This window comes from Arvicola amphibius, chromosome 5 (assembly GCF_903992535.2).
Source record: "Arvicola amphibius chromosome 5, mArvAmp1.2, whole genome shotgun sequence".
Classification (NCBI taxonomy): Eukaryota; Metazoa; Chordata; class Mammalia; order Rodentia; family Cricetidae; genus Arvicola; species Arvicola amphibius.
This window is the reverse complement of record NC_052051.1, coordinates 113,301,578-113,324,287: the sequence shown is the minus strand read 5'-3', so window position 1 is coordinate 113,324,287 and position 22,710 is coordinate 113,301,578. Positions and strand designations below refer to the sequence as shown.

General features: G+C 47.4%; 1 protein-coding gene across 5 annotated transcripts in view; it reads left to right on the top strand.

Moving 5' to 3' along the window:
- The first annotated feature begins 1,572 nt into the window (after positions 1-1,572).
- Nrg2 (neuregulin 2) overlaps positions 1,573-22,710 on the top strand; it is a 183,378-nt gene continuing 162,240 nt past the window's right edge. For all 5 annotated transcript variants that reach the window (XM_038331101.1, XM_038331100.1, XM_038331098.1 and 2 more), the window contains exon 1: positions 1,573-2,293. In XM_038331101.1, coding sequence (XP_038187029.1) covers positions 1,573-2,293 — 721 coding nt within the window. The remainder of the gene's footprint in view (positions 2,294-22,710) is intronic.

Sequence of the window (22,710 nt, the reverse complement as noted above, 5' to 3'; positions counted from 1 at the left end):
GCTACCAGGCTAGCGGAGCAGAAGGAGCCCCCTTTTGGCTTCTACTCTTTCACTTAGAAAGCTCCCTGGCTGAGGTCTAAGCCAACAGACAAGTGTGGTGAGGTAAAAGGTGTGAATGCCATTAGGAAGCTTGACAGTGCTCAGACAATTCACAATGAAGATCTTCTTGGCCTTAAGGTGTTTGGAGAGGAAGGAGATGGATTAGAGGCTTTTGAAGGAAGAACTACAGGACTTGGTGACTGAATGGTTGACAGAGACTAGGGACTTAGAATGGATCGGTGCCCAAGAATAAAGTGTTACCATTTAGAAATAGAGGGAATTTGGAGTCAGGTGGCAGAGGTACCACTGTTCTGTTTGGATAATCAGTTTGAAGTGTCACCTAAGAGAGCCAAGAGTCCAGCACCCACCTTCTCTTCACCCTGCAAGAGCTGTCCTAGCCCGATTCAGCTATTCTTGGGCTAATTTCCCTGTTGGGGGGGGGCAGGAATCAAATTCTCAGAGTTAAACTCGCTTTTCTGAGCCTGATATCCATTCAGGATAACAGCAGCATATGGAAAAACTTCCTGGGCCCTCACTGACAAATGCGTGGATTGTGGAAGACATGTTTGTATCAGACAGTGGCTTTTGCAAACACCAGATTACAGAGAAACCATTTCCATGGAGCCTTCTCTGGCCCTGACAGGCTGACTCTAAGCTGGCTCCTAAGAGCTATCCCCCTCCCCCTCCACACACACATTTAAGGAGCGGATTTTTAAAAAGGAAATGGGGTTGTATAACGTGCAGCCTGGTTCCCCTTGACAACTGGAGAAAGCCCTGAGTTAGAGTGGCCGGACCCACTTCCAATCATTACCTCTGGAGACAAGACTTCTTGTGGCCCTAATCCTTGTAAAATGATGGGACTGGAATCATCTGTTTCAGCTCAAATATCCAGCGGTCACCAGGCGGTGGCAGGGTCGAGCAGGTGGACTCTTAGTGGGGGCTGTTTCCAGGGTCCTTTTTAGGGAAGAAGACAGCCCTGGAGGCAAGCACTCCATCCCGGCCCTGGCTACCTTACTCATAATTGCAGCCTAGGGCTGAAGACAGGGGCACGCCCTGTGTCCTACACCCCTATTCCTGGGATGCTATCAGAAGCCTCTACGTTTCTCCTCGCGGCACTAAACCCCACTGTCATGCTTATAAATCCCAAGAGCAAAGGGTGGCACGATTCCTCCCGCGCCCCTGCGGGCTGAAGGCGGGCACTGAAGCAGTGCAGTTCCAAGCTTCCCCTGCAGAAGCCACGCTCCTGACTTGGTCCGGGGATAGAGGGGGCGCGAGAGAGCAAGTGGGCGGGCGTCCCATCCTCCGCATCCTCCAAGTCCTGGCGCACAGGGAGGGAGCGCTGCGCTGCGCCGGGCTGCGCATCGCGGCCCACTTGCCGCCTGTCCCCTGCCCTGGCTGGGCCACCTCCCCGGGCTGCCGGTGGAGGGCTTCGAGGCGCTAACGTTACGCTGTTTCCGGTTTTCCAGAGGGCTCTGTTTCCCCTCCCAAGGCGGCGGCGGCTGAGCGGCGGAGCCCCCCAAATGGCCTGGCCAGATGCGGCAGGTTTGCTGCTCAGCGCTGCCGCCGCCACTGGAGAAGGCTCGGTGCAGCAGCTACAGCTACAGCGACAGCAGCAGCAGCAGCAACAACAGCAGCAGCAGCAGCAGAAGCAGCAGCAGCAGCAACAGCAGCAGCAGCAGCAGCGAGAGCGGCGGCAGCAACAGCAACAGCGGCAGCAGCATCTCCCGTCCCGCTGCGCCCCCAGAGCCGCGGCCGCAGCCGCAGCCGCAGCTCCGCAGCCCCGCAGCCCGGAGAGCCGCCGCCCGCTCGCGAGCCGCAGCCGCCGGCGGCATGAGGCGCGACCCGGCCCCCGGCTTCTCGATGCTGCTCTTCGGTGTGTCGCTCGCCTGCTACTCGCCCAGCCTCAAGTCGGTGCAGGACCAGGCGTACAAGGCACCCGTGGTGGTGGAGGGCAAGGTACAGGGACTGGCCCCGGCAGGCGGCTCCAGCTCTAACAGCACCCGCGAGCCGCCCGCCTCGGGTCGGGTGGCGCTGGTGAAGGTGCTGGACAAGTGGCCGCTCCGGAGCGGGGGGCTGCAGCGCGAGCAGGTGATCAGCGTGGGCTCCTGTGTGCCGCTCGAAAGGAACCAGCGCTACATCTTTTTCTTGGAGCCCACTGAGCAGCCCTTAGTTTTTAAGACGGCCTTTGCCCCGGTCGACCCTAACCGCAAAAACACCAAGAAAGAGGTGGGCAAGATCCTGTGCACTGACTGCGGTGAGTCGCCCCCTCCTTCTGCTGGAGAAAGGGGGGGGGGGGAGGAGGGAGGTGGTGGAGGATGGGGGTGGGGCGGAGAGGTGCCGCAGGTGCCCAGGCCTGGCCGCGCTCGGCCGCCGGGGGGTGGGGCCGCCCCTGGACAGGGCGCCGGTCGCGGGTGGGTGAGGGTGTGAGCTTGGGGAGAAGGAGAATCAGGCTCAAAGTGTGTGCTAGGGGCGAGAGCTGGTGGGGAGGCGCTGGCCTGTGCCAACAGGGATCTGCGGCTGATGTATGGCATGTGGGGCTGGAAAGCTGCCATCATAGCCCAGTAGCGGAAGGGAAAACGGTGAGGTCCGGTCGGCGCTGGCCTGAGGCTCAGTGAGTCAGGAGTGACCCTCGGAGGCCTCGCCCGCTCCGCTCCCGGGGGCCTGCCTTGGCCAGGCTGGCAGGGTCTACAGGAGCAGCTGGGCAGACTCCCAGGCTGTGAAGGCCTCCGCTTACAAGTTCTCCTAGGGAATGATCGCCCCCGCCCCCTCCTTCCTCTCCCGGCTCGTGGCTCTGCTCATCCACACCGCTGGCGCAGGCAGAGTTGGACTTTTTCTGCTACTGTTTTCCGTTCTCCGTGTGTCTCTGGGCTTTTTTTTTCTCCTTCGTGCTTCGTCTGTTTTGCTAAGCGAGTAGTTTATCTGTCCCTTCTTAGCCCCCAGCACCAGTCAGCAGACACTCTTTTAGCAGTTTGTGAAGTGTCTCTCCTGGTCCTGGTGGTGGTGAGGAGAGAGTAACTTGCATTAGTTGAATGTTTGAAGTTCAGCTCTTACACCTTCCTGGCGGTATATATTGACCGCGTTTATCTTCCCAATGTTGGGTGCTGTACAGGAATGCTGGTGATTATAAAAGAAACACAAGCCTGCACATCTGTGCAGCCCCAGGGTGAAGGGTTCCCATTCGGAAGTCAAGAAATGACACTTTTACAGCTTTGTCTTGTCGTCCCCAAGTCCCACTGATTTCTCAGTAAGACATTTCTTTAAAGGCTGAATCTGCGGTGTTTAGTGTAACCCAGGACTCTTGGATCCCTGAATTGTGATAGAACTCCTGAACTTGCATAGAAGAGGGTGTATTTACCAGCTTATTGACTGAACCTGGATGGTGTAGACAGGCTTGACTAGCAAAAAATAAAATAAGATAAAATAAATAAAAATATGTGTAATAGCTAGTTGGAAAATCTGCTTTCATCTTTCTAGAGCAATTGATGCCTTTGGCTTTTGGAAGCTTCCCTCCCCCTACTCCTCTAAGAGGCAAATTTTAGACAGTTAGTTGTGGGAGTGTATCTAAGCACTGTGCTAAACCCTGATCACTTTATTGAGAAGAATCTTGCAAGTGTCTTTCCATGGAGAGAGACGCTTGGGGAAGGACAGCAGTTTACAGTTTGGATATTATTCTAAGCAATATTATTGCCTGCTCTTTTAAAATTTGGGTTTATGCTCTGAAAAGTTTTGTGATGATGACTTAAGACTAGCTAAGAATTTCTCTCTCTCTCCTCTTTTTTAATTCTACTAAGTACTTTATCTGAGGTCCCTTGTGGAATTGTGGAACTAACTGTATCTTGCAGTGGGAAGTAGATAGTAAAAACAGGTATTGAACCTTGTCCAAGGACAGCTTTTGTATTGCTCCTGAATTGTACAGTGTGCGCCTCCACTTGATCCTTTCTTAGGGTCTGAGAGCTATTGTCAACCACTATCACAACAGGCTTCCCTGCCTTTTGTCACCTTCCTTGCACCTTGGTTGTTTGAGTGAGCATTTAATAGTTTCAACAGTTGAATGCAAAGATCATGAAAGATTTGAAGTCATAAATATAGTCTGCTTTAGACTAAGGGCATCTCGTATTATTTATGTGTAGTATAGTTCTTGCAGAGATAAATTTAGGACTGCAATCACTTGTAAAGGGAAGGCCCTCACACATCATAAATTATCGAGGAGCAGGAATGAGTATGGCAGTAAATATTTTAGAATACAAAAAAATATGCCTTGGATGATAGTGTACAGATAGGCATCAGAGGAGCTTTACATAAGAGGATGAGAAACTAAAGGGCATTTTTGTGAGAGGAGGAGACTTTAGGAATTGGAGATAGTGTGAGAGAAGAATATAAGCTATGCTTTCTTATTTTCTACTATGAGATTAAAGAAAAACATGTGCTGTAATGGCATATTAAATGAGGAAACAAAATGAGCCTAACTAACCACAACACCTTCCTTGTGCTCAGCAGGAAATAGCTAACACATTCATTTTCTGTTTTCTATTCTAAAGAAAGCCCTGTGGGCCACAGGGTCATTGGGAACATTCTCTCCTTGGAGCAGATTTGCTCATTGCAAAATAGGGAAGCTGGCACTTGGAAGCTGTCATTGTGGCGGTTACATTGAGCAACTGGGGTTGAATTGTTACTTTGTTCAGACACTTTCAGCTCTGAGCAGTCTGGGATCCAGAGGTGTGGTTCCTGGGGAGGTCTTCTAGAAACTGTGTTTGGGGAGGGGACGTAGGGATGATGTGCTACTGTAGAAGAATATTGTGCTTAAAAGCACACGTCTCAGTCACATCGACCCAAGGATCATCCTGGATCCTTCTCAAAAGGTCCTCATCATGGCTAGGTGCAACTGTGCAGAGAGGCCTGAGAGCCTGTGATCTAAAGTAGAGGGTAACTAGGGGTCTCTTTGGAAAAGCAATGCCTAACCAAAGGGGCATCTTTTATAGATTCAACGTATAGCATTTAATCAAAACGACTACCTCTAGTGGTAAAGAGTAAAATCTTTGCATTTCTAAGAAATTTGCATATATGGGTATGTTTTCTGAGCCTTCTGTGGAAAGGGGAGGTAGAACTACAAAGGCCTTATAGGGACAGTGTGACGCTGTGCCACACTGCAAGCGTGTCCTTTCTTTACATAGTTCTCTGCTGTAAGAGGTGCTCACACGTATTTGGTGTAATTACACCCCGTCTTGTTACTTTCTCAGATATATGTTTTAAAGCCATTTCCTAGTTAAATATGTTCAGGAGGCAGCAGGAAAGAAGACAGCGGCCTCCTTTGGGACTTGCTGACTTGTGGTCCTCCACTGTGAGGTGTGCTTCTGGGGACTTTGAAACCAATCTGGCACCCAGATTCACATATTAGAGGAAGGTGGTTCACAGAACTCAGTATAGCAAAAGTGGTCGCATATTTTTAAAGTGATGTTTATTTGCAGAATCTTTTCTTTCCCAGCCAGCTGGGGAGCCAGCTGTGCCGCAGCTTGAAGATGGGAAAGTGGAACCAGATTAGACGCTGACCAGTGCCAGGGGCGTGGCTATAGGTTCAGGGACCGAGTTGCCACCCTAATGCCATTATTTCTTGGGTGGTTGCTTTCCTCTGCAGAGAGCAATTTGTGGAACAGAAATAGCATCTTATCTTTGAGATCTTCTTTGTCCTCCTCACTGCCCCCGGCAGTGTTTGGTACTATGTCTAGTTTAGACACTCTTTTATGTGGATGAAACTCATAAAAGGAGCTTCCAGATTCATGCTGAAACAATCTCAACTTTCTGATCTGTGACACCAAGTTCTGTGTGAAGGGGGGCAGCTGAGTCTGTCGAGAGTCTTTACGCGTCACCATGGGAACCCATTTTCTTTCCCTTTTTCCTTCTCCCCCCCCTCCCCCATCCAAAGGAGGCCTTATCAATTAGAGAACTTGGTGACACTATGCTTAATCATTGTGATGATGAGTGCTAAGGTGACCTGCGAGGGGGAAAGGTCCTGCTGCTGCAGAAGCTTCCTGGGGGTGGAAGGAGGTAGGCCGCCACACCCCCTCCCAAATTTAAATGCAAATGAAAGAGCTATTTGATTAGCAAATGTTTTGGGATCGTTCCAGTTTAAAGTCTAAATGACTAACTTCCTTGTAGCTCCCAGTCAAGGCTTTTGCAGCCTTCTTGCCAGCCTTCATTAACCAGGGCTTTATAACTGTAGTCTCTAGTAACAGCTTATTTTTAAAATGAAGCTACACTTATGCTTTTTGTATAAGAAACATATTTTTATGGCTCAAAATTCAGCAAGTACATCAGACTATAGAGTGCAAGTTTTCCCTTGTCATGCCCTCAGCTACCCTGCCCTAAACAATTGTAAACATTGCTTAGTTTTGAAATGTGTCTTTCTCTAAAAAGCAGTTTTCGTAGTGTTTAATTATTTTTTTTTAAGTAGATAGAGACTGTTAACTTTGCCATTAAGACAATTTTATGGTAAATTCTTCCCAGGTTACGACCCAAGATCTTAACTACCCGGGTTCTGTTATTTTCTGAGTCCTTTTCTATGTCAAAGATCTTTCTTTTCCACTTTACCCACATCTTACCTAACAAATACAATCCTAGGATAAGACACTAAAATCTCAACTCAGTTTTAAGATACTTTGCAGTTAAAACATTCCATGGCCAGGCATGGTGATACCAGCTTTCAGTCCTAGCATGGTGCATTCCAGCCAAGGCTACATAGTATGCTCTTTAAGAAACAATGTGTGTATGTGTGTGTGTGTGTGTGTGTGTGTGTGTTACTTATATACATACTTATATATGTATCTATATATGTATCCATATATACATATTCTCCATGACAGTGGCTTTTGGGGGTCTTCACTGGGATGCTGAAGAGCGCCACCAAAAGGCTTGTCTCTGGAAGTGAGGGCTGAATCTTTGTCCATACCTCAGCAGAGTCCCAGTGTGAGGAATCTCAAGATTCCATGTCCTTGCAGAATTTGACCATACTTGTATGTTGCTGATTCTGGAGGGACTCGGTTAACTGAGAACTTTTAGAATGTCCACCGAGGTAAATGATTGGAATGTTTGAGCGGGTCAGGGAAATGCCTTTTTGGTAAGTAGAGAAGAAAGTAAATATGCAAATATCTAAACAGTGGGACTCCACCCCCTGAGTCGGCTTCCTGGCATTTGGTGTTTTAAATATTGACTTGGGAAAGGAATGGTGATATCAATATCAGTCTGGGAAGTATTTTTAGATTTTTCTTCCTTTTCTCGAGACATGGTCTCACTATGTAGCCCTGGCTACGTGCCCAGCACCCTGTGCAGTTTTTAACAACAAATTCTCGGGTTTTCCTTTTTCAAAGGTTAAAATGGTGTTAGTATAAATTTTACTAAAGATATGCTCCCATCCAGTCTTGAATTTGGTGGGATAGATGGATGTGGAATGGGTATTATTTTCTTCCCCATTTCTAGTGAATTAAGCCTTTCATTCCAGCTACTTTTTGAAATTTAGAAATAAATCTAGTTTATGAGTTTCCAGGGATGACGTAGGCAGCTCTAGAAAATGGATTGAAGCTGTAGGGTTGACTGTGAACGTACGCTATCATGACAAAGTTGAAGATGGTCTCTTTTTTGTGTTTATAATTAGTTTTGATAATAAAGCAAACTGTTCCTTAAAATTTAAAATGAAGCATCACCTTTTTCCTTTCCGGTGTGTGCATGGGGTTGGGGGAGGGATACAAAATAAGAAGATGTCAGTTCCAAAGAAAATCCTTGCATGATCTGTCGATTTTCTCTTGAGTGGCAGGGTTCAAGTCATCGCTAGGAGAGAATTTTGTTTTGAAAGTGTCCTTGTAAACTGCAAGGATGTCTGTTAAGCATCATAATTAAGCATGCTAAAGGAGAAGCCATGCATACTGTCAGAATGCTCAGCCAATCTACCCAAACATCTCAGACCCACTCGCTGCTGAAATGTCTAGTCTTTATGGAATTAGACTCTTTCAATAATAACAGTGTACAGCCCCCCCCCCCCCCCCCAGCAAGATGGCTCAGTGAGTGAAGGTGCTGCTGTCAAGGCTGACAACCTGAGTTTGATCTCTGCAGGGTGGTGGTGGTGCACGCCTTTAGTCCCAGCACTTAGCAGGCAGTGGCAGGCGGATCTCTGTGAGTTCGAGGCTAGTTTGGTCTACAAAGCAAGTTCCAGGACAGCTAGATAGCCAGATTTAAACAGTGAAAAACTGAGAGAGAGAGAGAGAGAGAGAGAGAGAGAGAGAGAGAGAGAGAGGAGAGAGAGAGAGAGAGATCTAACTTCTACAAGTTGTCCTGAGACTTGCACACACCACACACAGTAGCAGGCACACACATACACCAAATAAATAGATTAACTAATTAATAAGTAAGAAAATAACAATGTGCACAGATTAATCTTGCTGAGCTAGAGTGCCATGCAAGGCTTTAAGAAGTTGGGCAGACATGGAGGACAATCTGAGGGCATTAGAATGACATAAAGAAACTAGACATGCTAGAAGGCAGGCAAAGATCTGGGAAGCGTTGGCCAATCTGGGGTGAAAAGACAGATTGCACTGATTGAAATCAGTTGCTGCCAATCAGCTGCGATGCTTTTGAGAATTATGAAGTGAAGTTGAATCCAGGACTTTTTCCCTGGCTAGTTGCTTCAAGGAGAGTGTGGCATATGAGCTCAATCTACAGTCACATTCCCCTCCCACTCTGTATATGCAGTGAAAGCCAAATTCCTCTCCAGGGACCGTTTCTGGGACAGAGGTACAGCTTCTCCAAAGCTGGTGCTTCTTCTGTGAGTCTCTGCTCAGGACACGGCTGTGCTGCTAGCCTCCTGAGGTGGGTGAGAAGTGGCTGACATTTCACTTCCCCTTGCAGATGTTTCCAGAAGGGCAGAGGTACAGGTATCCCCAGGGTTTCTCTGTCCACTAGCAATACAGACCCGTGCCAGGATAATGACACTCAGGTTACCCTCTATGATCTTTCTGGACGCAAAGTAGTCCTTTATGGGCTTTTTTTCCCCTTAAATTTAAATCATTCATGGATTCTCTACCCTGTTTTAAGGACACTGCCCCCCCCTTTCCTCTTTGTCTGGTTTATGAAGACTGAGAATGGACTGTCCTTGTCCATTAGTCTGGGATGTTTTACTTGGCCTTGATCTTGGTACTGGCCCATCTAACAAAAACCAAAATGAACTAACTCAGAATTGAATGAAAGGAAGGTCACCACGTGGCTAAATACCCAGTCTGTGCAACAGTCAGGGCAGCATCAATTCTGTTGTGACAGCAATGTGATTGGTGTCCCAAAGGTTTTGTTATTTAAAGGGAATTTAAATTTTTTTTATCCTTTAGATGTTTATTTCAACAAATTGGCTATTGATCATGTCATTGGTGAATTTTCAGTTCTGAAGTACGCATGTGTAGCTTAGATGGGCTGAGATGTAAGTCACTGTAGATTGTGTAAAATGTCGCTAATGGCAGCATAGTGCTGGGAGACGGGGTGGGAGGGCATCATAAAGAGAAGGAGGACCCTATCGGTTAGAGAATTGACGAAATTTCCTGGAGCAGTTTGAGATGTGATTCCAAAAGTGAGAGGCAGATGAGGTGGGGATGGTTGGAAGATAAAGAGAGATGAATTGGTTAATTAAAGTCAATTCCACGCAGAGAGCAGCATTCTCGGTAGTAGAAGGTCATGACTGTGGTTGGCAGAAAGACATGAAAGAAAGGGAGAAATACTTAAGGAGCTTAGAAAGGTGGTGTACAGTGATAGTGCCCCGTTCTTGTAAGCAGCATTTAAGTCTTAGTTTAGAAACAATTTGGGGGGTTGGAGAGATAGCTCAGTTGTTAGGAGGACTGGCAGATTTTCCAAAGGACACAGGTTCAACACACACACACACAGTAGCTCCCAAATGGCTATAACTTCAGTTGCAGGGGCTCTGACTCCCTCTTCTGGCCTCCATGGGCACCAGGCACACACAGTGGCGCATAAGCAAACATGCAGGCAAAACACCCATACACAAAAAAATAAAAAGACAAAACCAAAAGCAATGTATGACAGTCATAGCGGCACATGACTTTAATCCCAGCATTCTGAAGGCAGAGGCTGGCAGATCTCTCTGAGTTCAAGGTTAACCTGGTCTACATAGTGAGTTCCCTAATATACAGAGCTATGCAGAGAGACTCTGCCTAAAACAAATAAAAACCATCCATGAATGTGGCAATGTGGCTTGTATATACTTTGTCAGATTTAATGGTTTCATGTTTGGGGATGGTATTATAAGTGGTATTATCAACTTGATTTCACTTTCCAGTTACTCATTGTTAGTCCATTTGCATCTTAATATCTAAGGAACACCAACTCCATGACGCTTCATTAATACCCAAATCTGTAGGTGCTTAAATCCCTTATGGATGCTATAGCATTTGATATAACCTACATATATTCTCCTAGTCATCAATAGATTACTTGTAATACCTAATATGATGTAAAAGCTGTGTAAATAGTTGTTGATCTGCATTGCTTAGGAAGTAATGACAAGATGAAAGCTTGCATGTGTTCTTCACGGAAGTAGCGATCATAGGCATAGCTATATGGGACACATAGTCTGTTGATGCAGAAACCGCGGATACAGAGAGCTGACACAACATGGAAAAGCAATTCTTGAGCGTGATGATGGAGATTAAAAGTCCGGTCTTCATGAACGCTGGACAACCATGCTACCTACCTACCAGTGAGCTGTAACCCCCATCCTTCCTGTGACCCTAATAAATTCATATTTTTTTTTTTTTAGTGCCAGTAACACTTTTCCCTTTTGGATTTGTTGAGACTTTCTATGCACACGATTATGTTGTCAGCAAAAAAGTTCAATTTTTTCCTTTCTGTTTGCTGTTTCTTTCTTTTTCTTTCCTTATTGCACCAGCTAGGGCTGCCAAATACAATGCTGAATAGGACTGCTGAGAGCAGCCAGCCTTTTCTGTTCATGGAGGAGAACATCCAGACTTTCACTGTTAATTATGATGTTAGATGAGGTTTCTGAAAATATGGCCTTTCTGTAAAACCAGAGACTCCAACTAAATGCACTGTAATGACCCCAGGCTTCAGTCTCCTGGTCAGGGGGACCTGGCTTGGAAACCACCTTTTGAGTTTTCCAAATTGGAGGTTCTGGGCAAGTTACTTTCTGTGTCTCCGTTTCCCATAAAATGGGAGTGGTGGTCATTTAATAGGATTGATATGGCTATTAAAAGAGATGATGCACATAAATTAGCATGCCCCTTTCCTCTTCTTCTTCTTCTTCCTCCTCCTCCTCCTCCTCCTCCTCTTCATTGGGTCTCACTGTGTGGCTCTGACTAGCCTAGACCTCCCTATGTAGACCACATTGACTTTGAACTCACAGACATCAGTCTGCCTCTGCCTTCAAAATGCTGGGGCTAAAGATGTGTGCTACCAAGTCTGACCAAATATTTCTTCTTACTAACCTGGAACAACGTACGCAGGAAGAGTGGGTAAATAGAAATTTCAAGTTCTAGAAGTATACTGAGTACAAGGAAGCACACACCCAGATGTTTCTATTAAGCTGAGCTTGAGAATTACCAGACTGGATTTGTGGTGGGAAAGAGAGAGGAAAATGGGTTGCGTGAGAGAGGTCTTGTTTAGGATAGCCCGTAGGAGTCTCTGGCTATGGATGCTAATCTTGTGGAGGGCCCAAATATGCAATCTTGATGGGCTCATGAGTATGTTGTGGTCACTTTGCGGGGACGTCTGTAGTAAATACTGCTCTTCCTCTGTTTCACAAATAAGAAGTCTAAGACCCAGGCTTGTCAGTGTCTCTCCAAACATCTCCTCATGCTTCCAGGGTGAATGAACTGTTGTAGTCCTGCCAGGTCAAGGCTTTGACTTCCGCACACTGTAGCTTACATTTTACAGCTGTCAGGAGGAGTTGCTGAAAGACCCTGCGGGGCATGGCCAAAAGTTTCCGTAGTTTCAAAGCAGGGTCTCCTACTGACCCTGATTTGATTTGGGGTTTCAAGATGTAGGGACAGGCTCCTTCATGCCTAAGTTGGGGCAGCTCTGATAGCTGCCCATAGTCAGAGAGGAAATGAGGTCATGTGGCAGGTGACAGTTTTAGAGTCCATGCATTTGATTTTATTCTAATTAACTTGTTAATTGATATGCAGACTCTGGAATTATAAAATTCTGCTTCTTAGATATTTGCAGGACAAGTCTTCTTGCTTTGGGTTCTTTCTCTCTGTTGGGTACTATTAACCTGGGAGTCCTTGGCTGACCACAAATCCTGAAGAATTGTTCAGGTCTTAGTCTTGCAGTCTTAAAATCTGTCACCAGCATCACTGACTGACACACATCTGCCTGTTTGCTCTTTGGCCTAGACACATGTTGAAACTTCTCAAGTGACAGTTCAGGCCAAGAGACGAGAACCCTCTGGAAAGAGTCTGCAGCTGTCTCCATGAGGGCAGCATTTTGGCTCTGTGGCGTCTTTCAGCCCAGTGTTTGTCTGGGAAGCCCATGGTCTCCGCATGGCGTCATCATTGTTCGATACAGGTCTTCACTGTGCAGCTCTGTCTAGCCGAGAACTCACTGCATGTGCCAGGGGCCCCCATACTTTCATCAATCCTCCCAGTTCTGTCTTCTACATGCTGGGATTACAGGTGTGCACCACCACGCCTGGCCAATTTATTCATATTTTTGCAAGCAGTTCCCCATCCCTCACCTTTTCTTCCTGAATTTTAGAATTCTCTATTGACAGTTTTCTTCACATATGGCAATACTTTGGCTTGAGTTTCCTTTCTGTCTTGGTTAGTTGGCGTTTTGAGAGATCTACCACTTTCTCCTGCCACCTGAGCTTTCCAAATAATCTCCACTCTGGTCTCCCTCAGGAGTGTCCAACTCCGGTCTCCCTCAGGAGTGCCCAACTCCGGTCTCCCTCAGGAGTGCCCAACTCCGGTCTCCCTCAGGAGTGCCCAACTCCGGTCTCCCTCAGGAGTGTCCAACTCCGGTCTCCCTCAGGAGTGTCCAACTCCGGTCTCCCTCAGGAGTGCCCACACTGTGGTCTCTTACAGGAGTGCCCACACTCCGGTCTCTCACAGGAGTGTCCAGTTTATCTCACTTGCTCATGCTTCAAGATGCATAGCCAGGCACCATTTCTGTAGTAAGCTAAGAGCTTACATTCAGAGGTTACTGTACTTTTTTTTAACCCTAGTAAGCAACCTGGGGACTTCTGGAAATCATAGTTTCTTAGATCCATCCTTTGATTTTTAAAGAGCACATTAACTATGTTTCTTGTTAATGTTTCTCCATGGGATCCCTTCTCCACTTCCTGGGTGAGGCATTCTCTATGTCTGCTTGGTTGAAGCATTGGATGGGAAATCCGGGGAGCTGGTGCAGTTTCTCCAAGGGAGCTCTCTTCTAGCGCAGCACCAAGTTCTGCGGACCCCTGGCCTTGAACTCACAGGAGGCTCTGGAATTCAGTCTTCTTTCAGTCTCTTCCATGGGTGCCTGGGGCCGAGGGCATAGACTCTCCATGTGTCACCTTCTGCGCTCGCTGAGACCAGCATTGAGCTTCATAAGCACCAATTGACAACGCTCTTCCGGGAGACTCCGTGTAGATTTAGAGAGGCCAGGAGGGTTTATTTTCTGCCACGATGGAGCCAGCAGATTAAGTAGGTGATCGTCCTGTCTGAATCCATCCCTGGGAGAAAGAAAACTGCAAGACTGTGCCTGGAGCAGTTTTCCTGACTTTGTCATAGGTTGATGCAATTGCAGGGAAAAGAGAATGCAAAAAACGTTTTTGTTTTGTTTTGTTTTGGTTTGGTTTGGTTTTTCAAGACAGGGTTTCTCTGCAGCTTTGGAGCCTGTTCTGGAACTAGCCTTGTAGACCAGGCTGGCCTCAAACTCACAGAGATCCGCCTGCCTCTGCCTCCCGAGTGCTGGGATTAAAGGCGTGCGCCACCACCGCCCAGCAAGAAGAATTTTCTTAAAGAGGGAGGGTAGAAATCTCAAACCACGACACAATCCATTTGTCACAGTGAATGTAAAGCCCATAAATGAAGAGTTTCTTTGGAAGGGTACAGGGGATTCCAAAGGCAGCCTGTGCACTGTTAAATAGTTCTTTTTTCCCGTCTCTGTCTCTCTGTCCGTCTCGCTCTCATTTAATTAATTAATTAATTAATTAATTAGCTAAGTTTTAGTTTTAGCGCTCTCTCTCTCTCTCTCTCTCTCTCTCTCTCTCTCTCTCTTTCTCCTGCTGCAGCCCATCTGCTGACTTACAGGTGTGTGCTGGTCTGCCGGTTTCCTATACACAGCCTCTTCTAATGGATTTCACTTATCCCCTTAACTGATGCTCAGGGCTCCTCCACCACCCACCTTCCTGCTCAGTCCTTCTGATTTTCTTACTCTTAACCTAAATGCAACAAACATTCCTCAGCCACATAACCAAACATCAGGAAAAAAAAATTCCAGAAATTTCTTTTGTGAAGTCCCCAACCCTTCCTTAGATTTTAGATTCCACAGTCTCTGTTGGAAGGTGGGATGCAGACCTGGGATGGGAGGAAGGTGGAACTGCCTGTAACAGAGCTGCCTGCATTGCTAGTGATGCTCACTGGCCTCTTAGTAGCATGTATGTTAATTTGTCTTGGCCAGATACTGACAATGATCCCTTCCAGATGGCCCCTCCAGGGCTCAGCCTAGGTGGCTCAGGCCAACACCGAGAAGACCCGGTGCTGTGGATCTTTGGTCACTAAAGATTAAGTGACCCCTTCACTGAGATACTCTAAAGCCAACGAACGTCTTTTTTATCTTTTACTTCTGTTCAACAAGCTCAGGGCTTAAGAAAGACTGTTTGCCAGGAATCCTGACTCCCTCACGTGCCCTTCTGGAGAAGCTGGTTCCTCTCAAGTGGGACCCAGATGTATGGGAGAGACATTCTTGGGGAAGCCTGTCACATCATCCGTGAGAACCCATCCTGACCTAGGCTGTGCTTCTGCCCCTGGGTACAGCAAGACACCACCTCATCTGATGCAGTCCTTTGTTGCTGGGAATGTAGGTTGGAGAGGGCCCATGAAGGGATGGTAGTCTCCATCCTCCCATGGAAAATTTCTGAGTAGTTCCTGCCATGCATGGTGTGTACTTGGCCGACATCAGGGCAGACAAGCATGGAAGGGAGAGGGAACACAGTCTCCACCTTGGCCAACGCCGCCCCTGCTTCTACCTTTGCTCCATCTCTGTTTCTTCTGGGTGGTGACAAGGGGCTGGGGTCTTTGGCGAATGAGCTTCCTTAGGCCCAGAGCCTGTTAGACAGAAGTGAAAATCGAAAACGTTGGTCTTAGAAGCACTCTGTGGAGGAGTCCTTAAAACATCAGTGCACGCTGAGGAGCTTCTTGTACAGGAAAACATCTGGCTTTGTGAGCTCCAGTGAGTTCAGTGCTCCTCACTGGGCCAAGCAAGGTCACGAACCACATTTTAAGTAAGGGAATTTTAGCTGGGGATGTGGCTCATTGCTAGGGTGCTTGCCTAGCCTCCCTGAGGCTGTGGGGTCAATCCCCAGTACTTTATGCTTTATAACAGGCACAGGGATACATTCCTTTAATCCTAGTGCTCAAGAGGCAGAGGCAGGTGGATCTCTGGGAATCTGAGGCCAGCCCGGTCTACAGTGTGAGTTCCAGGCTAGCCAGAGCCACATAGTGAAATTCTGTCTGGAAACAAACAAACGGAACCTAAAAAGAGAGGGAGAGAGAACTTACTTTTTCATCTCTGAAGTTAAACAGTAGCCTGATCATTCCAGAGGTGAGTGCGGCGATTGCAAGAGGAAGATGGAGAAGGGATACTGTTGCCCTGGTAACAGAGGGTAGCCCAATGGACCCTTCTCTGATTCCGTGCTCCAGAGATAACCATGTTGTGAAGGGTTTGTTACTCACAATTACGAATTTGGGGGAAAGGGTTCCATGCAGGCTTGCAGTTGCCCTTAGAAGTGAGCTGGTTTGTGGATCCTGCCACGAGCATCCCCAGTGATAACAGGTAGGAAGACCTTTTGGCTTTTCTGGTGTCCTTACGTGTTTTCTTTCCCTCTCCTGCTGTCTCAGATCATCCCAGCCATGGGCTCTCCTTCTGCTGTCCACCTTGTAAAGGGTCGGGTTCCTGAGAGGCTGTCCTTATGCCTCTTCTCCATTGGTGTCACCTGTTTTGAAGGTTTCTCCTGTCCCTAGTAGTGGATGAACTGTGTGCTCTACAGCTGACTTCTCAGCCAACCGAGTGCAAGCTGCTCTGTCACTCCACAGTCACATCATTGGGGGCAAATTAATTAACCTCGGGTCCCTTTGTTGTAAAATAGAGCCAATAATCACAGCTACCTCAAGGATTTGTGGTAGGCCCTACTCCATGGGAAGTGCTTACTTAAAGGAAATGTTCAATGTGGGAAAGTCTCTTCATATTGTTTGGATCCAGTTTCTAACCATTCCTGGCAAACTGTTTCGGTTATCCGTCGCTGCAGTGATTAGGCCGGCACCAATTATTAGTTATATACCGTCTCTTAGCTCTGGGGTTTGAGGAGCTCGGTTAGGGGGGAACTTGCCTCAGTTTCCTAACTACATGAGAGAGCAGAGCTGTGTGGCCACATATCACACCCACAAGATTCAGCTTATTAGAAAAGGGTTCCTAACCTCTTCTGGATTCAAGTGTAGGGGACATCCCCTCTGTCTCCAGATGGAATGGGTGTCAAAGGATGTGTGGGCATTATAGCCTGCCAGCTGGCATAGATAACATACTCCCATGCATGCAAAATGGTCCCCCCCCACCCAAGACCTTCCTCATCACAATCCCATTTATTCTCAGGGTCTAGGTTTCGTTATGCAAATATGGTCCAGGTGTAGATGTGATTCCTGTAATGTGGCCCCTCAGCTTTGGCAGTTAAATCTAGTGCTATCCTTCTTGATCCAAAGGCTGGGGACTAAAAAGACAAATACCACTTCTGTACCAGACACAGGCCAGGACAGGTAGGGATAACTGCTGTGTGTGACTCTTGAAACACAGCAAGGCTTGCCTTTTAAAATCACTTTTTTTCTTTGTTTTGTTTTGGTTTTGGTTTTTCAAGACAGGATTTTTCTGTGTAGTCCTGGCTGTCCTGGAATTAGCTCTGTAGACCAGGCTGGCCTCGAGCCCACAGAGATCCGCCTGCCTCTGCCTCCCAAGTGCTGGGATTAAAGGCGTGAGCCACCACTGCCCGGCCCAATCACTCTTCTTTTTGAGACAGGCTCTCAAACTCACTGTCCTCCTGTCCCAGCTTTCTGAGTGCAGGGATTGCAGGTGGATACTACTGTTCCCAACTCTAAAATGACTTCATTTGCTATTCTAAGTTTTAAAATAATTCCAGACTTATAAGAAAGTCGCAAGCACAGTGGAGTATCCACAAATATCCTTCTCCCAGCTTCCCCCAATTGTGCAGCGGCTAAGTGATGCAAACGATCAAACCCAGAAGTCGACAGCACTGATACAATGCTGCTAGCCAACCTGTGGGTTTCATTCTGATTTTCCTAGTCTAGGTTCCAATTTAGTCTCCACATCGCCTGCAATGGTCATGTCGTTACCGTCTCCCTAGGGTACGTGTTTCCATTTAGGAAAGAGAGCATCTGTCTTTAGTTCAAGAGCAGCTCTGATGTGCAGCTGGCATTGGAGTGCATCACTACCGCCTGGAGTGACTCCCGCTGTCTTATCCCAGGGGTTCCTGGTTCTGCCCTTGCCTTCCTTCTCCACAAATGTAACTTGTGTTTGCAGCTAAGGCGTTTCTGCAGCCTGTCCCTTTTCCCTCAAGGTTGATGGCATTACTGCTGACACAGTTCTTCCCTAATGTGTGCGACTTTCCACACAAATGGCTGTGGACCACAGCTACAAGCTTTACCAAAAGATACTGTTTCCTACACTGAGCACTTGGTGAGGCTGTTTGGTGGCAGGGTGGGGTGGGGTGCACAACTCTTTTCAGGTTAGTGGGATTCCTAGTCCAGGAAGAAGAGAGACACATCCTAAAAGTCTAAGTGGGTCTTTCTGTCTGTCTCAAGGTTCTTAGAGACATTACCTCTTATCTTTGGGGGGAGATCTACAGTTGAGTCCAGCAGCTTATAATCATATCCTATTGTGTTTAGGATACCCTCTCTTTCCATAACAACTTTTATCAAGTTCCCCAAACAAATATCAGAACCATCTGTGGCATCTTTTTCCCACCCATCCCCTGAATGCAGCCCATTGACAACCACGGCAGTTCTTAGTTCTGTGGCGTCCCCTCGGTAGCGTTGCTACTCATGATGCTCTAGCTGGGTAGCGTATGTCATCCAGATTGCCACTAGAGCTGCGAGCAGGATGCCGTGCCTCTCCCCTCTCCTATCTACTACCTATTGTTAGAATTCGCTTTCTAAAATAAGACCTCTCTTTCCAACCCGGAAATCTTCAATAACCTCTTCGCACTGCCCGTGGAACAAAGTAAATCTTCTCTACAGGGCATGCAGGGCTCCACAGTTCAACTCCTACCTCCCTAAGCCTTTAGCTCACGCTTCCCCCCTCAATGCTGTTACAGTCAAAATGCACTGCTTGAGAATTCCGATTTGTCCACTGTTTCTTTCTTTTTGGATTTGGCCCTCTGCTCTTTCTTTGTGACTCGGGGCCCTCTCCCTATCCGGTCAGTTCCTAGCTTCTACATCCATGCCCAGCTGAGACCCTAAAGCACCTCACAGCATTTTCAAGTCTCTATAGCAGTCCTTGGCTTTCCCATACCACCAAGGAAGGAAGGCAGAGTGTGTTCTCTGCGCCTTGGGCTTCTTACGTGCAGGATGGAGCTGCTGCTAAGGGTGTGTTGGATTTTTGCTTTCTTGGGCCTTAAGGTATCTTAACAACTGCTTGGGGACTTGAAGAGGTACCTTAGAACTTTACTTTGGGCTCATCGGGTATAAGATTCCTGCACGTGGAAGGAGACGGGAATAGAGATAATATGTGATGTTAGTGGATCTATGACGTCAGTTGAGATAGTCACTTTCGATGAAAGTGGGTACAAAGTTCTGTGCTAGATTTTTTTTTTCATTATTGTAGTTGCTCTTTATACTGTTGCTAAATACCACGTCTCTACATATGTTTTAGTTTTTTTTCTTACTCGCTCCTATGAGCATCCTTACTTTATCCAGGGGCAATGATAACTTCCTGGTTTTGTACACCACTGTGTCCCTGTCACCTATATGGTGACATATAGACATAGCACAGTAAGTACGAGTTGATGGGAAAATGAAGGGTGTGCCTCCGTGGGGCACCTACTTGTTCCCTACCCAAGGAAACAAAGCCAAAGAGGCTGGTTCACATCACCCGCCAATCCCTGTGTCCCTGGCTACTCAGGGCACTGAACAGGAAGATCGCTTAAGCCAAGGAAGAGCAATACAGCTGAGACCTTGGGGGTGGAGGAGGGAGGGAGGGAAGGAGGGAGGGAGGGAGGGAGGGAGAGAGGGAGGGAGAGACAGAGAGAGAGACAGAGAGAGAGAGAGAGAGAGAGAGAGAGAGAGAGGACAGTGCTATTAGTCCAAGGTGAGAGAAGGCTCATTCAGCACAGGCGATTTATCCAGGGTCCTCTGGAGACTCTGCACTTCCTGCTTCGCTACAGAGGTGGGGACAGAGGTGTGTGGACAGAGGCTGGTAGCAAGTGGGTGGCGGCAGATTTGCAGTCTGAATCAGGCCATCAGAAGCGGCAGCACATTACTTTAGGGCACCAGGCTACAGGTCCTTAGCTCAGGCCCTGACAGTTGCTTGGGTTTTTTTTTTTTTTTTTTTTTTTAAAGGGACGATTGTCCTCCTGCCCCCCCCCCCCCCCCCCCCCCCCCCGTCTCAGCCACCGCAATCCCTATGACCTTGTGCAGGTTGTACTCACACTTCAGGCTTTGTTTTCAGCAGACAAATCGTGGCTCCTTCTTCAGCTGTGAGAACTGGGGAAGAGAGTGTTTTTAAGCCAATTAGGTAAGTGGCATGGCACCAAAATAGAGCCCACATGGGCTCATTGTTTTCCTCTGAAAATTTTAGCAAAATCCTAGGCTGGGAGGAATTCTGGATATCTGGAACGCTGCATTTCTTCTCAGTTCCAGGCTTCCCCTTATTCCATTCTGAGTATCAGACACAAGCAGCCTTCTGTGATAATTGCATGGAAGGGGTTGGGGCAATCTAGGAAGATGGTGGGGGCATGACCTCCTCCTGCCTGCAAAATCCACAAAAGAGGGAGAATGGGGAAATCAGAAAGTGGGGACAGTCCCTCCTAATTTGGGGCAGCCGGCTCCACGATAAAACCGTTTTACGCTGTTTGCAGCCCTCAGGACTAGACACTACAAAAACAGAAATTCAACTCTGACTTTGGCAGCTCTCTCCACACCTCTCTCTGTCCTTGCCTGCTGCCTCGTCTAGGGGAGTCTCAAGAGTGTGGAAGGAGGGCATTTGCTGGGTTCATGAGGCTGGATTCTAGAGAAAGGGTAGATGCTGGGGACGTGTGTTTCTGCAGCTGTTGGACGGGCATCCGGTTGGCCTTTGGTTCGTCCTTGGAGGTTGTGTTTCTGCAAAGGCCAGCTCAAGGTGACCTCCGTGTACTCTGTAGACAGGAGAGTTAGCCTGCCTGAGCTCTCTGACGTTCCTGAGAAACTGATTTTGCTCCAGGGCTGAGTGAACCATATGGCAGCTAGATTACAGAGACTGTTGGCGTTTGTCACGGAGAGAACAGGATTTTTGGCTATAGCAAATCCCCCCAGGTAGAGGTGCCATGCCATCTGTGGTCACAGCATATAGGAGAGGCTAGGGGGGTATGCAGTTTGATCTCATCCACTTCCTGTCTCCAAAGGGAAGGGAAAGGCAGGTTCTAAATCAAATACCGCTTAGCCTAGGAAGCGTTTTGTTTTCTGATTTTCTCCTTGATTGCTAGTGTTTTGAATGATATGGGGGGGCAGTCTAGAATTTACACTATTTACATTTCTCCATTTTGAGAGCTTTAAAGTCTACTTGGAGATATCAGGCTAACAAAGTAGCATAAAAGCACAAGGCACAGTAGAGATACGAAGTTGAAAGAGACTCTGGAACTCAGGGAAACTGAAGAGCAAATACAGCTGGAAAGTCTGCAGGAAGGAGCTAGGACTGGGGGTTAGCCTTGGAGAATGAGCGGATCAGGGTGTCTTTGGAGAACGGGTGAGGACCGCCAGGCTGAAAGAACCATGTAAGCAGAAGTAGAGACAGCAAGACACCCCCACAAGACTGCGAGGAGGAGGTTAGCACGGTTGAACTGAAGATAAAGAGAGATAAGATTAGGATAGCAGGGTGGGGCCAGATTAAAGAGGGTCTTTTGGGGCAGACCAAGGAATTCAGGCCTGGCTCTGCAGGTAATAGGACACCATTGTAGGTGCTGGGGCCGAGATATGATACGGAGGAAAGAATCCTTCATGATGCTTTATACATACAATCCTGGAGATTAAATGTGCAGTCATAAAGTTCTTGAAGCCATGAGGAGGAGATGGGTAAATTAGATATTTTCTTTCTTGCCTAGTTTTTCTTTTTCTTTTTCTTTTTCTTTTTTATTTTTTTGAGGCAGGGTCTCTGTATGTAACCTGGCCATCCTGGAATTCCCTATGTAATCCAGGCTGGCCTTAGCCCTATAGAGAGCCACCTGCCTCTGCCTCCCGATTAAAGGTGTGTGCCACCACTCCTAGTATTTCCTTCCCAGAACTGGGAGGTCTGAGCTTGAGCTGAGCAGTGGGCCCAAAGGAGCTGAAGAGGTCAAGGCTCTGACTGTAGACAGATGAAAGTGATAATAGTACCATTAACAAAAACGAAATAGTTACAAGGAAAGGTAATTTTACGGGGGAGATGATGAGTTTGGCAGTGACTTTGTTTGCTTAATAAATACTTATGTGACATTTGTTATGTTCCTGGCACCGTTCAAATCACTTCATAAAAGATAACTCAGGTAATTCTCATAATAGCCACGAGGAATGAATATTGCTATTATCCTCTTTATTACAAAGGCAGAAACTCACGTACAGACGTGTTAGTAATTTTCCAAGACCAGCGTCCGTAGCAGAGCAGGTTTCTGAAGCCAGGCCATCTATGCTCCACACCCTGTTGTTGATGGGAGACTCGGGTGGGAGAAGAGTCCACGGAGGGTGAAATAGCTGAATGCTTCCTCTGCACACAGCCCTTCACGGGAAATGGACAGGGTGGCATCTGTCCAATCCTGCTCAAGTGTACTAAATTATGTACTACAAAGGAGGGTAGCAGTGGAGAGGAGAGAGAGGGCAGACACGTATCCAGGTAGGGTTACCAGAAAAGGCTTAAAGGAGAAGGAGTTGGGATATAGGAAAACCATGAGAGATGGATCAAGGGGAGTTTGCACAGTTGATCGTAGGGGAAGAACATCCCCAGGAGATACAAAATCCTGAATAAAACCGTGCTGCATGGGGGAGCTTAAGATGTGTTTAGAGACTAGGCTTGGCTGACTCAGCACCCTGCTCTGTCGGCGTGAACTACGGTAGGACTTGGCTTTAGTCAGGCTGCAACAGGAAGTGTGAACTGGGGTGCAGGAGGAGAGAGAGGGCTGAGACCCCTTGATGGAGGAGCAGGAGTCTGAGTGAAGGGACGTCACTGGACACAAGG